General features: G+C 45.0%; 1 protein-coding gene across 1 annotated transcript; it reads right to left on the bottom strand.

The window, feature by feature from the left end:
• Window positions 1-11752: 11752 nt before the first annotated feature.
• On the bottom strand, window positions 11753-12618 carry LOC146581857 (uncharacterized). Its single transcript, XM_085247635.1, has one exon. It carries the CDS (start codon window positions 12550-12552, stop codon window positions 11857-11859), a length of 696 nt encoding a protein of 231 aa, XP_085103761.1. The 5' UTR covers window positions 12553-12618; the 3' UTR covers window positions 11753-11856.
• Between the last annotated feature and the right edge of the window lie 6022 nt (window positions 12619-18640).

Below are 18640 nucleotides of genomic sequence, written 5' to 3'. Positions count from 1 at the left end.
AAACAGGCCCAAACAGAAACACTGAGGAGTTTACGGTTTTTGTCAAAATCGTTGTTGGCGACGAATGTCCTTGCACTGCCTTTTCCCTCTGCCTGTCTACCCTGTAGTTCTGGCTTCCTTTATCAGAAAAGGTGGGAGTTTGTCGATAAAGCTTGTATTGTGGTAGATAATGCCCTTGCATTCTTTTCTTCAGACTTGTCTTCGCTTTGAAAGTTTTGACGTGAAAACGCCCAGGCGAGCGTTTGATAGAACTGGGTGATTATTTGGGCCATCGTCTGTTTTTCCTCTCAGTCTCTCTGTGGGTTGTTTTGCTTTCCTATTTGCATCTCATTTTGCTCTCACTTATATTTCAGTCTTTTGAATTGGTGATGACTTTCGGTCTATATCTTTGTGTCTGGCTTTATCACACCACTTGACTATCTGTCCCTTTTTCCTCCTGATTTATGCATGGAGATGCAGCTGCTCTCACCTGATAGCTCATCTTTTAAAGAAGTATCTCTCATCCCCTCTGAATCATACAATCTCCTCTACTATTTGTACTTGCTGGCTATGAAAAAAGGAAAGAAAAAACTCTAATTTTTATTTCGATTTCCATCCCTTCTTTTATTTGGGTCATCTGAAATGTCCCAGAATCTCAATGTGTCTCAATGACAATTTTATTTTTATAGCACATTTCATTACATGAAAATGTGAAAACAAAACACAAAAATAACTACACACACAACACATATTTCAAATGCTACTTCCATCTACATTACACTTATATATACTAAAAATAAAATACATTATAATAATTATAACATTATAATAATGTGAGATTTTTTCTGTTTGTTAGCGAAAAAGCAAATTTTACAAATTCATCGTTAATCACGATATTTTTGTATTAAAAAAGCTTTCTGTTAAAGAGTGTGCACATGTGGTGGAGTAACCATTATAGAAAATACTAATTGTAGTCAATCATGATCACTAATGAACTAACAGTAATGAACCTTTCGATCAACACTGTGCTTGTAAAATCGTTCCAAGAGCAGTTGAACAAAATCATTTAAAGATCTGAATTACCACAGCGTTCATGTCCGTTCACGTGCGTGAACTTCTGCCACAGTATTTTTTTTATTCTTTGCTTTAATTATTTTCATGTCCATGTGAAAAGTGTGTGTGCCATGAGAACCTTGTTACAAAGCTTTTCCTAATCTGAACTGTTTCTGGCAGGGTCATCCATGCTGTCAGAGGCAGAACACTCAGTATTGGACACCAACAGGTTTCCACAGCCACGTAGGCTGCCGTTCCCACAAGATAGATGTCTCCCATTTCCTGATAGAATGAACAGTGACTGAGATCACAACTGTCCCTCTCTGTCTCCTCCAAGTCAGCTGCTGTCTTCATTGTCATTTTCCAATGTTTCGTTTCATATCCAGGCCACAAAACTACAGCATTCATTTTTAACTTTTGAGGTCACTTCCTGTTTGTCACACAAGCGATTTATTACTCTTCATTTCAATAACAACGGCCACTGTGGAGACATCTACACTTTTACTTACAGATGAATCAGTACAAGTATTCCCTAATCTTTGTTGGCCCAGAACAACAGAACAACAGAACAAAGAGGCTGAAACCCATTTGAGTGCCTTGGATTAAGAAGAACTCCAGAAAACTCAGATCCCTTTGTTTGTTTGTTTGTTTGTTTGTTTGTTTGTTTGTTTGTTTGTGTGTGTGTGTGTGTGTGTGTGTGTGTGTGTGTGTGTGTGTGTGTGTGTGTGTGTGTGTGTGTGTGTGTGATCCCTGGGTCTGGTATCATTTGACAGACAGCCAATGATCCTAGAGAGAAAGAGAGAGAGAGCCAGAGAACATGTGGATGCAGAGATAAGAGTGGCTGAGATACTGCAACGAGGCAAAAAGCGATACTGGAATTACAAGAGGGACACGTGGGTTTATGGATGCAATCCTGTTGGTGTGTATCTGTGTGTGTGTGTGTGTGTGTGTGTGTGTGTGTGTGTGTGTGTGTGTGTGTGTGTGTGTGTGTGGTAGATAATAGAGTTACAAAGGAGCAATTATGATGAAGAGAAGAGTGAACCTAAGAACTTTTCTTCACATGGGTTCACATGGGAAATAACAGTAAACAGAATTAAAGTTACAAACATGAAGAGCATTTAGGTTTGTTTATCTGCTCAGTCATGTTAAGGATACATGTAGCTAATTAGCCAGAACAGGACTTCTGCAGAGTAGGTGGTCAAATCATAGCAGGTCCAGTTGTGCACAAGGAGATGATCCTGAAGGGACCATTAGCTAAATTTAGATCACGTCTTTGTTTTTTATTGAAGTATCACTAAATCTGGTGATCACACCTAAATTGAAAAGGGAAAATGAGGAAACACACACATGTAATGGAGGCTCTTAAAACATGCGGTCATCCTAATTGAGCTTTCATCAAGTCAGCAAAGATGCACAGAAAAGAAGATAAGACACCAACTAGGGAGGGCCAGAAGGACAAAAGGAACAATGTTGTCATCCCTTATGAGGCCCATGGACCTCTTAGGGACAGTTGCTCTTAGAACTGAAGAAGCTTCTTGGATGAGAGGTGAAATGTGTTCAAGAAACTTAAAGAAGTCCAGATGCTTTTCTTGCCAAGCTCTTTAGACCCACACATGTGAAGTTGTGCTGACAAGGATGACACCAAAGGCGAGGTAAACGCTTTTAAAGATGAAATAAAAAATAAACAAAAAGGGTGATTGTAACGGTGGACCCAAGAAATACCAGCCGGAGCGACTTTTGACAGTGCAGAACTTTTTATTAAGCTCGGGTTGTAGTGGACACATATACTCCGCGCTCTCTTTCTCTGCTGTCACGTCCCGTCTCCGTCTGTCACTGCCAACACATAAAGAGACACAATCACTGTCAGATCCCAGCACACCTGTTCACCCCGCCCCTGCGCCGCCCCGGGAGCTCACTGCGTCACGCCTCCTCTGCAGCTGGCCAAGGACCACACCCACGCCACACATCCCCACCGCCCGACTGAGGCCGGGGCCCATCCGGCCGAACCTACTCCCCCCCCCGCGAGCGAGAGAGGAAATCGGCCACGACCATCTGCGCGCCCGGCCTATGGATCACCTTGAACTTAAAGGGCTGCATGGCCAGATACCACCGAGTGATCCGGGCGTTGGCATCCTTCATGCGGTGGAGCCACTGCAGCGGGGCGTGGTCCGAGCAGAGGGTGAACGGGCGGCCCAGGAGGTAGTAACGAAGGGAGTCGACCGCCCACCGGATCGCCAGGCACTCCTCCTCTACGGTGCTGTACCGTGACTCGCGGTCCGTGAGCTTCCGGCTGATGTAAGCGACCGGCCGGTCAACTCCCCCCACCTGCTGGGACAAAACGGCCCCCAGCCCTCTGCTCGAGGCGTCAGTCTGCAGACAGAAAGGGAGGGAGAAGTTAGGTGTGAACAGCAGCGGCTCTCCACAGAGAGCCCGTTTCACCTGCACAAACGCCGCCTGGCACCGCTCCGTCCACTGGACCAGATCTGGGGCACCCTTGCGGGTGAGATCAGTCAGGGGGCTGGTCAGGTCCGCGAACCCTGGGACGAACCGCCGGTAATAGCCGGCCAGCCCCAGAAACCGTCTCACCTCTTTTTTCGTCTTGGGACGCGGGCAGGATGCAATCGCCGCCGTCTTCTCCACTTGAGGTCGCACCTGCCCGCTCCCCAAGTGGTACCCCAAATACTGTACCTCCCTCCGTCCAACCGCACACTTCTTCGGGTTGGCCGTGAGCCCCGCCTGCCTCAGGGACTCCAGCACCGCGGCCACACACCGCACATGCCCCGCCCACGTGTCACTGTAAATGATGACGTCGTCTAGGTAGGCGGCAGCATAGGCAGCGTGGGGCCGCAGCACCCGGTCCATGAGGCGCTGAAAAGTGGCAGGGGCGCCGAACAAGCCGAACGGAAGCGTCACGAATTGGTACAACCCATACGGAGTGGAGAAGGCCGTCTTTTCCCGGGACTCTGTAGACAAGGGAATCTGCCAGTAGCCCTTGGTTAAATCCAGAGTCGTAAAAAAGCGAGCGGTGCCCAACCGGTCCAGGAGCTCGTCGACCCGGGGCATGGGATAAGCATCAAAACGTGACACCTCATTCACTCTGCGATAATCGACACAGAACCGTATAGACCCATCCTTCTTTGCTACAAGGACGATGGGGCTACACCAAGCACTGTGTGATTCTTCTATTACTCCCAGCCTCAGCATTTCCTTCAATTCCCGGAAAACAATTTGCCTTCTATGTTCCGGCAGCCTGTAGGGCCGTGAACGCACCGTCACGCCAGGCCGCGTCTCAAAATGGTGCTCTATGAGAGAAGTACGGCCGGGCAAGGGGGAGAACACGTCGGCAAAGCGCTGTTGCAATGCAGCAACATCCGCCCTCTGGGCCTGTGTGAGATGGTCACTGCAATGGAGGGAGGCGGGGATGCTAGACTTTGGCGCCTCCGGCCCCAACTCATCTCTCCCTCTTACCAAGCTCACTAGAGAAGCGGTCTCCGCCTCCCTCCAGGCTTTGAGGAGGTTGAGGTGGTAAATCTGCGTGGCCCCGCCCCTGTCCGACCGTACCACTTCATAATCAACGTCCCCCACTCGCTGTGTGACCACGAAGGGTCCTTGCCACTTGGCGAGTAATTTAGAGCTGGAAGAAGGAAGTAACACAAGCACCTTATCTCCCGGTGAAAATTGCCTGAGTCTAGCCCCTCTGTCATACAGGCGTCGCTGCCGCTGCTGGGCCTGGAGCAAATTCTCCCGCGAGAGCCTCCCCAGTGTGTGCAGCTTTGCTCGCAGGTCCAGCACGTACTGAATTTCACTTTTCGCAGGGCTCGGACCTTCCTCCCAGTTTTCCTTAATCAGGTCGAGCACCCCCCGCGGCTTCCTGCCGTATAACAGCTCGAAGGGAGAAAATCCCGTGGAGGCCTGGGGCACCTCCCGCACTGCAAACAACAGAGGGTCTAACCAGCGATCCCAATTGCGTTCATCCTCGCGAATGAACTTACGAATCATGGATTTTAAAGTCTTATTCAGCCTCTCCACCAACCCATCAGTCTGAGGGTGGTAGACGCTGGTCCGAATAGATTTAATACCCAGTAATTCATACAGTTCCCGCAATGTGCGCGACATGAACGACGTGCCCTGGTCAGTCAGTATTTCTTTCGGAATACCGACTCGGGAGATGACCTGAAACAGTGCCTGCGCCACGCTCTTCGCTGAAATGGTGCGTAGCGGCACTGCTTCCGGGTACCGCGTTGCGTAGTCCACCAGGACCAGCACAAAGCGATAGCCGCGTGCACTCCGGTGCAATGGCCCGATGAGATCCATGCCAATACGCTCAAACGGGATCTCCATCAGCGGTAATGGGCGCAACGGCGCCTTTGGTACGGCCGGCTGGTTAACCAGCTGGCATTCGGGGCACGACGCACACCAACGGCGCACGTCGGCCCAAATGCCCGGCCAATAGAATCGGGCCATTATGCGCTCCAGAGTTTTCTCGCCACCCAAGTGCCCTGCCATGGGGTTCGAATGAGCCGCCTGGAAAATCATTTCCCGGCGGCTTTGCGGCACCAACAACTGTGTGCGGATTTCATTAGTGTGAGTGTCACGGCTCACTCTATAAAGCCGATCGTTCCGCAATTGGAAATGAGGGTACGTTCGCGCAGCGTCGGGGCGCACCGAGCGACCATCAATATCCATCACTTGGTCATAGGCTGAGCGTAGGGTGTCGTCCCGAGACTGCTCTAGTGGAAAATCTTCCGTGGGGTACACAACGGGAGGCGGCGGGGCTTCCGTGGAAGTCCCCGCCTCCTCCTCCCCCCCAGAGTCAGCGTCGGTCGACCCCGCGTCACCGCCGAGCGCCGCGCAAACGTCACACGAATTTACAGACCGCGATCGCATCCCCGCGTACTGCCCCAGTAAGCTGTGGAACCCCGGCCAATTCGTACCCAAAATAAGGGGATGCGACAGGCGCGGGCTAACCGCCGCCTTCACTCTATGCGTTTTGCCCCTGAATTTCAGCAACAGTGACACTACTGGGTACTTGTGAATATCCCCGTGCACACATTTAACCTCCACCCAGTCAGCCTCCAACAATGCCCCGGGGCGAACCAAACTTTGGTGGACCAGAGTCTGCGTGCAGCCCGTGTCCACCAAAGCATGGCGAATACCCCCTTGACACCTTACCGGCACGCGGTACGTCACTCCTGGACCGGGGGCGGGCGCTGGAGCGCCGGCAACGCGGAACACCTGCCCCACCTCCATGAGCGGACAGTCTCGGCGCAGGTGCCCCGGCCGCCCACACTTCCAACAGTCCGGCCCCGGCGTCTGTGCGGCTCCCCGTGGCTCCGGGGCAACCTCGGCGGCCGCCGGGGTTCCGGCGGGAAGCAGCGGCCGGAACGGGTTCCTGGGGCTCCACCCTGCTGCCTGCTCCGTTCCCGCAGGGCCGCCGCCTCTCCTCTGCGACGCCGCCGCCGGTGGCCTGGGCGGCGGAACACGGGCGCCCCGCCGCGGCTCCTCACGGCCCGGTCCCGGGTCGGCCGCCAGATGGTCCTCTGCCAGCGTCACCGCCGCCGTCAAATCCGCCGGGCGGTGGCAGCGAACCCAACGAGCCGTCGCCTCGGGCAGGCCTCCCACGAACTGCTCGAGGACGACCATGGTCAGCATCCGCGTCTCCCCAGCCGAGGGGCCCGGTCGCAGCCACCTCGCTGCCGCATCCTCCAGCTGCCGAGCCCAGGCAAACGGCCGCTCCCCCCCCGACATCCTGCTGGCCCGGAACTGACGGCGGTAATCCTCCGGGGAGAGCCCCAAACGATCCAGCACCGCCCGGCACACGTCCTCGAACACCCCCCGCGAGCCGGGGGGCAGGCTCAGCGCCGCCGTCTGGGCCTCACCCGACAGAAGCGGCAGCAGCCGGGCGGCCCACTCCTCCTCCGGCCACCGACAGGCCACCGCCGTGGCCTGGAAAGCCTCGATGAAAACCAGCGGGTCCTCCCCATCCCGCATCCGGTGCAACGTCACCGACAGCGGAGGGGCGGGAGCCGGCGCGGCCGCATTCCCCAGCAGCTGCCCCAGAGCCGCGGTCTGCTGCTCCGATTGCAGGCGAAGCAACGCCAACTGTTGGTCCTGCGTGGCCGCCTGACGAGCCGCCATCGCCGCCATGTCCATCATCATCTGGCCCAAGATCTGCAGCGGCTGGGCGGGCGGTGGGGCGGGGGGCGGCGCCGCCGGGGGAGCAGGGGGAGCCGGCAGGGGACCGGACATCACGCGTGGGTTTCGGCACCAGTGTAACGGTGGACCCAAGAAATACCAGCCGGAGCGACTTTTGACAGTGCAGAACTTTTTATTAAGCTCGGGTTGTAGTGGACACATATACTCCGCGCTCTCTTTCTCTGCTGTCACGTCCCGTCTCCGTCTGTCACTGCCAACACATAAAGAGACACAATCACTGTCAGATCCCAGCACACCTGTTCACCCCGCCCCTGCGCCGCCCCGGGAGCTCACTGCGTCACGCCTCCTCTGCAGCTGGCCAAGGACCACACCCACGCCACAGTGATTTATGAGCTCACCCAAAACCCTGGCTGATTGGGACCCACACCCAGTTTCACACCTTGGCTCAGGCGATTAGAGGATCATCAGGGGGTCCTTTTGTCCCTCTGTGGAGGGATACTCCCACTAGGTTTATATCTGGGACTCCCCACCATTTGACCTTAGAACTGAAGAAGCTTCTCGGATGAGAGGTGAAACGTCTTCAAGCAACTTAAAGAAGTCCAGACGCTTTTCTTTGCAAGCTCCTTTGACGGTGATTTATGCCATTCAGCCAAGAGGTTTAAAAACTTGATTTGTTCGATGTTCTATTGTGAATAAAATAAGTGTTTATAATATTTACAGATCATCGCATTTTGTTTTTTTTCTCACACAGTGTTCCTATTTTGGAGTTGGGTGTGTACAAAAAAACACGGTAACTGGGAGGTTGTTTCAAAATCCACTTCATACATATCCCTATATGAGGATCGAATCAAGAACCAGTTCTGAGTAGTTCAGTTCTTTGGGCTTGTTAATCTGCTTGCCTGATCCTGCTCATCAGTTCCACTTATACAATAATCAGCTAATGTCAGTTGATGCACAGTCAGCTGTGGCAGGCACAGTCCACAGTGTGGATACAGACAAACAGCTGCATTATCCTGCTATCTTAACCTCAGCTCTCGGCTCCACAGCCAGGCCCTGAACTTGATTGATTGAATCTTTATTTTGAACATGTTGAAAAAGTATAAAAAAAATAGAATTAAAAGAGACAAATGAACAAAGCAAACAAAAGGAAAACGAGCAACCACAACTCCAAATAACGTCCATGTTCAAAAAGGAGCAGGAAGAAGCATAAGCTCATTTAATCCCACCCCTTTTCCACTATCTAGTATCAATAGACTACAGAAATACCTCCCTGCAATTACATTATATGTTATGTGTAATTTTTTTTAATATATATACACATATATGTTTCTATCTATCCATACATACGTATATACACACATACGCACATATACACATTTTCAATAACCCCATTAACACCTCAAGGATACACAACCTACAATTATATATATATATATATATATATATATATATATATATATATATACCCATACCAACAAACCCGTGCATGCGCACACACATGAAAATATTAGACAAGAACACCCTATCAAATCTCTACCTTTTCCCTGTACCCTGTAAAAACCATATCCTTAAACCGCTTTTTAAACTGCGCCATGCTTGGACATTGCTTCATATCTTTACTTAGTCTGTTCTACAGCTTCACTCCACACACAGAGATGCAAAAACTTTTTAATGTTGTACGGATACGAGGATGTTTTAAATTTAATTCCCCCCTCAAATTGTATCCCCGTTCCCTTTTAGAAAACATTTTTAGAATATTGTCAGGAAGCAGGTTATTTATTGCTTTATATATAATTTGTGCTGTGAGAAAATGAACCAGATCTGTGAATTTTAGAATTTTTGATTTTAAGAATAGTGGATTTGTATGATCTCTGTAACCAGTTTTATGGATTATCCTTATGGCCCTTTTTTGTAATATAAAGATTGATGATAGCGAACATTTGTAAGTATTGCCCCAAACCTCTGCACAGTAATTCAAATACGGTGCAATCAGGGAACAATAGAGAATGTGGAGTGATTTGTGGTCCAGAATGTGTTTTACTTTACTCAAGATTGAGACACTTCTTGAAATTTTGTTATGTATATGATTTATATGAGACTTCCAGTTTAATTTATCATCTATAATCACACCAAGAAACTTATGTTCAAGTACTCTTTCAATTTCCACACCATCTACATGAATCTGCACTTGTGCATTTCTAAGGGAATTCCCAAATAAGATAATTTTAGTTTTACTTAGATTTAGCGATAGTTTGTTCCTGTTAAACCATTTTTTAATTTTGCACATTTCTGAAGTAATTGTATCCAGCAGCTCCTTTAGATTCCCCCCAGAACAAAAAACATTTGTGTCATCTGCAAATAATACTAATTTTAATATATCAGATGCCTTACAAATATCATTTATATAAATAATAAATAATTTTGGACCCAGTACAGAGCCTTGTGAAACACCACAAGCAATGTCCAAGCATGATGAGGAATGGACACCCAGCTTCACAAATTGTTTCCGGTCACTTAAATAATTTTTCACCCATTGCAGTACAACCCCCCTAATCCCATACCGTTCCAGTTTATTAATTAATATGTCATGATTGATTGTGTCGAATGCTTTCTTGAGATCCAGAAATACTCCAGCTGCATACTGTTTCTGATCTATAGCATTCGTAATCTCCTCAATTGATTCGATTAATGCCAGAGATGTTGATCTTTTTGATCTGAATCCATATTGACTGTCAGAGAGTAATTTATATTTATCTAAGAATTTGTCTAATCGTTTATTAAACAGGTTTTCTAGGATTTTGGAGAATTGTGGTAGTAAAGAAACAGGCCTGTAATTTGTGAAGTGGCGTCTATCCCCGGTTTTATACGGCGGCACAACTTTAGCTATTTTCATTTTGTTTGGCACTTTTCCCGTCTGAAATGATAAGTTGCAAATATATGTTAGAGGTCCTACAATTCCTTCAATGACCTTCTTGACGATTTTCATGTCAATATCATTACAATCAGTAGATGTTTTATATTTACACATGTGTACAATGTCAATTATTTCTTTTTCCTCCACTGATGTGAGGAACATTGAGTTAGGGTTCCTATCAATCAGGTTTTCACTACATTCTACTGATGGCAGTGACTCAGGAATTTGTTCTGCCAGTTTTGGTCCAATATTTACAAAATAATGATTAAAGCTGTTGACCTTATCAGCAGTGTTTTCCATAATATTGCCATTATCGATAAAGTATTGTGGATAACTTTGTTGTCCAGAATTATTTTTAATGATACCGTTTAAAACATCCCATATTCCTTTCATATTATGTTTATTGTTGTTCAATATTTTACTATAATACTCCTTTCTACATACACGTATAATATTGGTCAACTTATTTTTGTATTTTTTATATTTATTTTCAGCATCTTTTGTTCTTTGTTTTAGGTATTCCCTATAGAGTGTATTTTTCTTTTTACATGCATTTTGTAAACCCTTAGTGAGCCATGGTCTATCTGAATATTTGTGCTTTCTGTTGTATTTTATTGTTGGACAGTTTTTATCGTACAACTCCATGAATATTCTTAAAAATATGCCATATGCAATATCAATATCAGCTTCTTTGTACACATTGTCCCAGTCCTGATTTAATAGATCGTTCTTAAATGCAGTCATAGTTTCTTCTGTCCTTACACGTCTGTATCTCAGTTGTTCTTCATGCTGATTTTTCTTATAATTAGTGTCATAAACTGCAAAAACTGGTAGGTGATCACTGATGTCATTAATTAATATTCCGCTCACAATGTTGTTTTCCATATTGTTAGTGAAAATATTGTCAAGTAAGGTGGCACAATGTGGTGTAATTCTGCTAGGCCTGGTTATTTTAGGATGTAAACTCAAACTGTACATAGTGTTTAGGAATTCGTCGGTCATTTTATGCTTTTTTGGATTCAACAGGTCAATATTAAAATCACCACAGATAAACACAACTTTTTGATTTGTTTTAGAGAATATTTCCTCTATGAAGTCATTAAATACTTGAATACTAGAGCCAGGTGTTCTATATATACAGCTAATTATTACATTTTTTTCTTTTTCCTTATAAATTTCAATTGTTATACATTCTAGTAAATTATCAATTACAGTTGTCATACTTTCTACCACCTTGTAGTTTAGGTTTTTATCCACATACACAGCTACTCCCCCTCCACTCTTGTTCCTTCTATTTACAAAATTCACTTCATATCCCTCCAGTCCAAAGTCCATTCCTTTCTCCGCATTGATCCATGTTTCAGAAATGGCAATAATTCCAAATGGATTTGTCAACTCATTTAGATATTCCTTTATATTGTTGAAGTTGGCATACAGACTTCTGCTATTAAAATGGATTATTGATAATTTATTTTCCGTGTTGTTGGTGTGCTTAAACTGTTCATCAGTGAAGTAGCAGCAGTTACAGCTGATATTGTAGAAGAAATTATTTTCCGGGTCTATATCCTTTTCTAAGTCTAGAACATTATGGTCTGTGTATCGAAATGTTCTCAGTTCCAGATTATCATACAGAGAATTCCAATGAGTTATGTTGATATTGTTGCCGGATGCAGATGAAGTTCTTTTGGACTGTGCCATGTGTTGTGTTGTGTGTCACGTCACATGTGTATTCATACCTCCAGAGTAAGTTGACCTCAGTATTTGTCCAGCTCTTCCATATTTCTGATGACCAACACTTTGGCTTGTTCCGGTGTTCCATTGAGTTTAATGAATACTTTGCAGTTGGTGGTCCATGTATTTTGAATTTTTCCCTGTTTCTTCAAGTAACGTGCTTTCCTGGCAATGTCCGCATTTCTTTTTATCAGATGTTCGTTCATGAAGACATCGGATCCTTTCAGTTTCTTTCCTTGTTTTAACAGTGCTGTTTTCTGTTTTCTGTTTGCAAATCTCACAATGATGGCTGGTTTGTCACTGTCATTTTTTCGGGGTAGAGGGTGGCAAGCCTCAATGTTGTTATAATCCACTTCCACACCTTTGGACCGTAGAAAGGTAACCACTTGATGCTCCGTGGAGTTGACATCTTCCTCTCCTGGCCCTCCTACATTGTCAGTGGCGACCGCCCGGGCGTATGACCGGGGTTTGATGCGAAGCCCCGTGATGATAACATCGTTCATCCGGGTGTACTGCTCCAAATCCGCCACTCTGTTCTCCAGGTACGCCAGCCGCCGATCCTTCTCGGCGTTCTGGATGCGGAGAGCCTTAACTTCCTCGACCAGGTCCAGGATGGCTTTCTGCTGCAGTTTGACAGTAGAAATCTCCTCTGTCATAAACTCCAGCGACTTCTTAATATCGTCTCCTTCCTCGGCTGACAGAACTTTTTTCGGGCCCATGCTGAGAGACGCTCTTGTAGCTTTGCCGTGACGACCGGCTAGCTAGTTGATGCTAGCGTCCTTCCTCTCACTCACCGCTACGGTTCAAAAACATCAACTTATGAGTTTTCGAGAGGTCGCAAATGACGAGCCACCACTTCTGGACGGTTTCCCACACACGCTCTCAAAGATTAGTATGTGCAGAGTATGTGCAACTATAAACTTCAACAGGGCCTGGCTGTGGCTCAAGAGTTGGGAGGTCGCCTTGTAATCGGAAGGTTGCCGGTTCGAGCCCCAGTTTGGACAGTCGGTCGTTGTGTCCTTGGGCAAGACACTTCACCCGTTGCCTACTGGTGGTGGTCAGAGGGCCCGGTGGCGCCAGTGTCCGGCAGCCTCGCCTCTGTCAGTGCGCCCCAGGCTGGCTGTGGCTACAATGTAGCTGCCATCACCAGTGTGTGAATGTGTGCGTGAATGGGTGGATGACTGGATATGTAAAGCGCTTTGGGGTCCTTAGGGACTAGTAAAGCGCTGTATAAATACAGGCCATTTACAGGCCATTTCAACAGGTCACAAGCTGGCGATCAGTCAGCAACTTGACTACCTGTCCATGTTTCTACAGTAGAATCACCATGGAGACCACGTTAAAGTCTCTTTGCACTGGTTGCATTTTTGCTCTGCGCTCCTACCTGAATAATGAGAGAAAGCTCATATGTGTGTCCTCATCAGGGTTTTAATAGTTTTGCAATTTTCATTAGTTTTTATTTTTATTTCATTTTGACTTCAGATTTTCAATTTTATATTAGTTTTAATTAGTTTTTACCAATTGTTTGCTAGTTTAGTTTTTATTTTTTTTGAAAATCCTTAGTTTCAGTTTAGTTTTGATTAGTTTCAGTTATAGTTTTAGTTGTGTTTGCAATAATTAAGTGTAACAAAATCCCAGTTTCATCATATCAGTCATGCTCTTCTGCTTATCCTTGGGTATGTTGCTATTCCAGCTACCATACCTTGCACAGGTCGCCTGTCTGTCGCAGGGCTAACACGCAGAGACAGACAACTCACATTCCCACCTATGGGTTCTTTAAATAAATAAATAAAGGCAGATGAACAACCATTGATACCAGGCAACTATAAAATGTATATCTTGGCCCCAATGAGACTATTAACTCTTGCAGCACCGGGTGTTAAGGCAATTGACTCACACAGTTATGTAGATATCCCAGTCCTGTTGTCTCGGGATGCATCACGCTGCCTTGCCTGGTGTTAGCTTCTGTTTCTGGGGATGAGGGTTGAGTGTGCTCCCTTACCTTCTCAAGGTAAACTAGGTTAGCCTTCTTGTGTGAGCTTTTCAAGCGCACTTTAAGGTTTGTGGGATTTTTTTTCCCTTTAGAAATGTCCCTCATAATTTGTCTCTTTCCACTACAAGACACTTGCTTTATCCAAAACACGGTCATATTCAAAGTAATCCCAAATTGGACTCTGGCGCTTTCTCCCGACTTTTACTGAAATGATTCTGCGCGTGGATGGAGCAGCGACACAGACGACTCGACTAACGTACTGCCACCTGCTGGCATAATGAGACACAGCAAGAAAAAAAATCTGGAAACGAAACTTCTTTTTCACCCTTGACTATTGTATGACACGCACACATCAATGAAAACTAAACACATTTTTGCTATAAATTCAGTTAATTTTAGTTAGTTTTGTGAACACTCATTACAGTTTTAGTTAGTTTTCCTTTTTTTTGTTTTTATTTTTATTTCCGTTAACGAAAATGTTTTTTCACTTCTAGTTTTCGTTATTTCGTTAGTTTTCGTTAACGATAATAACCTTGGTCCTCATTAGGATTTGTGTTGGTGTGTGTGGAAGTTAATAATGATGAAACAAGGCGTTTCAGGAGACAAGCAGAAATAATGTAAAGAGTAATGTCACAAATTACTTTCTCCTGGGAGTAAATAAGCAACATACTGCATTACTTTTATGAAAAGTGTGATATGTGCAATTGCTTACGTTTTTTTGAGTAATGACCCAACATTGATCACAACAAAGAATAACTCCAACATGCACAAATATTTGACTGCACAGGAATTACTTAGCAAAATCTTTGACATGCTGCTCATGTGATGGTGGACTAAAAGTGGATTCAATGAGAACCCACTGAAACTGATACTGATAATGGAGTTTAAACAGCTGAATCATTATCTTATTCTCATCATTAATCCTACTAAATATTACTATTATATGAACTTTTTGTCTGTTACAATGAATCATGTTGACCGACTGTAGTTATGTTTTCTTTGAAAGCTCCATGACCTGGAAACGTGTTCTGGAAAGAGACAAAGGATTTCAGCAGCTTCCACTTTGTGTCCATACGCTGAACTGTGGACAAAATGAGATGGTAATCATACTTTTACAAGTTATTGTATTTTAATAAAATAATGAATTATTGGGAACAGTAGAAGTTTATCAAACACATCTGTCTCCATTCCAGCAGCTCACATTAGTTCCCTAGACATCCATCATCAACCAGATGTGTGACACAGCTGTTGTTTTAAATTGATATCTGTGGGTTCTAAATTACATCTTTTGCCCATGTAGGTATAACTGGCTGTATTTTTTCTTTTTCTTTATCACACATTCTGCAGATTTCTGGGTTTTATCTTTACAGGGTCACATGATTTTATAATACCAATTGCTATTGGTCCTATCCTACGGTGAGCTGACGTGGACACTCGAGTAAACTATAGTAGATGGACAGTTACTGAACAGTCTATGGCCACAGAAGGCATGGGTAGGTATAGGGAGCGTACTTGTCACAAACAGACTGGGGCGAGGATGGGAAGGAGGTGGCTGAGGCAGGGCAGTGAAACGCCAAGTACGAGTCGACTCGTGAACACTTGATGCTGAGACAATAATCTGACACCAAACAATAACAGAACTCCAACCACCCCGGCCCCTAACAAATGTGGGCAATTTGTCTCCTTCTATTTTCATGCCACTTATTATTAGGACGTGGCGGTGCAGAGTCCAGTAATTACACTGACATGGAAACAGATAAGTTGACCTGGAAACAATTGATTAAATTATACACTGTGTCTATGCTGCCCCTCAAAATGGAAACCATCAAAGTTAATGCGTTATAATTATAAGTTTATAATTCATCATATTTGTGGGCTGGCACACTGCGATGGTTCACAGCTGTGCCTTACTGGAAGTGTGTAAACGTGTTTGATTGAATCTATTTGTGCACCCAGTGCTGTAGACTGGTTTTAAACCAGTCACTGCAGGGCTCTAGAGTGTGACCAAATTTTTCAATGGTGCGACTAAAAAAAATCTTAGGTCGCACCAGTGCGACCACCTGTTCGAGTAACATAAAAAAAAAAATACTCCGCAACTCTGAAAGTCTCCGTGTGGTCAACAGCAGACACACTTTATGCCCTTATCGTGGTCTAAACCAATCAGAGATAGTCAGGGGCGGGACCTCTCTGATTGGTCGTGGTCCAGATATTCATGTAGTCCGTGTGTACATTTGAAAGTGCAGGGCGGGTGGACAGAGAGAAGTGAGTAGCTTGAATAAAGCGATATCGATGAATTAAATTGACTTTTAAATGTGTTTTGCCAGAAACGCCAGAATCTCAGGTTAAAGCTCACAAAACTATTTCAACAACCACCAAACAGTAAATGAGAGCAGGTAACGGACTCCACACAAAAACGTAAACGCAGAGCATCAGAATCAGCTTTGTCTTTCTCGGCTTTCTCACCCGACGGCCCGTAGACGGACACGGCATCGGGGCTGAAAGCCGACAGCTCGCCGATTCTGATGTGTCGGGTCCGCTCTGTGTTTATGTCTTTTTTTGCGCTCGATTCTGAGCTGCAGGTTTTGTCTCTGTCCAGCCAAAATTCACTGAACCAGCAGCAAAAGAAGATCCAAACGATGCTTCACATTTGATAAATATTGTCATGAATTCCCTCTGACTTTTGCTGTTTTGCCTCCACCACGATAAAAATCACACTTCATGCACAGCTCTCTCTCTCTCTCTCTGTACTTCAAGAACCGTTTTCCATCTCAAATCTGCTTTGTTTATTAAATGGCCTGCATTTGTATAGCGCTTTACTCAGTCCCTAAGGACCTCAAAGCACTTTATACTACATTCAGTCATTCATACACTGGCAATGGCAAGCTACGTTGTAGCCACAGCTGCCCTGGGGCGCACTGACAGAGGCGAGGCTGCCGGACACAGGCGCCACCGGGCTCTCTGACCACCACCAGTAGGCAAACATGGGGTTAGTATCTTGCCCAAGGATATTTGGCATGTAGCCAGGAAGCAGCCTGGGATCGAACCACCAACCTTCTGATTAGTGGCTGACCTGCTCTGCCACCTGAGCTACAGCCACCCCGAGCTACCCATCAGTCTACCGTTGTTTACAGCGCTGTCGGCCGCTGTCTTTTTTTTTTTTTAACTTAATGACCTCGGACAAGATAGCCTATTTTCTGCTGTTTAATACTGAAGACATTTAAACTTTTTAAAACTATGCAAAATTGCAGAATGTTGCAGAATATTTTTAAGGTTATCTGCTATAAAAAGCCAGGCCAGGAAAATCTCCTTCATGTTTTTCTGAGTTTTATCCTCAGTTACTTTGACACAAAGGCATCTGCTGTGATGCTCACAATTCTGATGAAGTCTCACATGTATCAGTACTGATAAATGATCAGAATTATAATATTTCTGACTGTCTGAGGCAAAATTGAATCGAATTGGGACCTCGTGAATCAGAATCGAATGGATTCTAGAAATCAATGATGATACCCAACCTTAATGAGCAGCCTAGGCCCGACAGAGGTGGATGTAGCTGTGGGTAATGCGAAAAAATGAAAAGAACAATTGATAACTTCTTTGTTAAGTTAAGGCCTGATCCTTCTGAAATTCATAGCCAGTGCTCTGACATGGAGCCATTAACCTCTGAATGCTGAAAAAGCAGCAGTGTATCCAGAAAACACATTATATGCAGCAATAAATGCACTGCCCAAGTGTCCCCTCTACCACTGCCTTTCAGCGCCAGGCAGCAGCAAACAGGTCGTCAGAGGAGGACGTGATGATGATTAAGTTTAACATTGTCTACAATATTGACAAAGAGTGCCAACGCACTTTAAGCATAAGATTGTTAGTCAATCAATATTGTCTGTGTGGACAGCAATCCCCCCCCCCCAAAAAAAAATAGGTGCACCAGTGCAACTGTGGCAAAAAGTTAGTCTAGAGCCCTGCACTGTGTGAAACACCTGAAGATTCGTGCAGGTTTATTTAAGGTGTACATGCACGACAGGTGGGCACATAATGATATGTTTATGTGGAACACTACAATATATAATTACTCCAGAAGCATTTTGATAGGTACCATGTTCTTGTCATATGTAATGTGTGCAAATAAAGCAACATGTGACTTGCCATTTCCCTACTTTCTGCAAATGAGTCAATTCTTAAACCCGCTTTTGCTTGTAACGCAGCTTTTGTAAGGTTTTATTTTTCTACCTTTGTTATGTTTTTATTGTATTACTTACTTTTTCCTTTTGACTTTCCATGAATGTACAGATGTGATAATGGACACGGAGGCTCAGACACTGGCACAAGGTCAGCAAACAACTCAGATTCTTAACAGAAAACAAAATATCAAAAAAAGAGAAAATAATTTCCTTTTTTCAGTCACAGCAACAACAAAGAAAATGTCATTATGTTGATGTAAAATGAAAACATGAAAGAAGGAGCCGTCTGAAGTTCAGAAGAAGTTCAAAGGGGGAGATGATATTCAGCAGCCACTGCTGGAGTGAACAGAAAGACACAAAACACAGAACTGAAATAACTTCAGCTGTGATTTTTTCTCTTTTACAGCACAAATGCATTCACTGAATATTAATTTTCTGTACCTAAAAATATTATTATTTAAATTACACAAGTGTACTATTAAATTAAGGATCTGATATCTTTCCACCCAAAGAAGAAGAACAGGAAGTCACCCGGCAATATCGTTTATCATTTATTTATTTATATAGCACTTTTAATTACAACAATAGTGTTGGCCGCTGTAGGAAAGATAGGAATTACACAATAACATGAAG

This window comes from Mchenga conophoros, linkage group LG2, assembly GCF_057382185.1.
Source record: "Mchenga conophoros isolate Kocher_MC1m ecotype Shallow Benthic linkage group LG2, M_conophoros_male_GT1.1, whole genome shotgun sequence".
NCBI lineage: Eukaryota > Metazoa > Chordata > Actinopteri > Cichliformes > Cichlidae > Mchenga > Mchenga conophoros.
The sequence above is the reverse complement of the archived record's forward strand: the minus strand, read 5'-3'. Positions and strand labels throughout refer to the sequence as shown.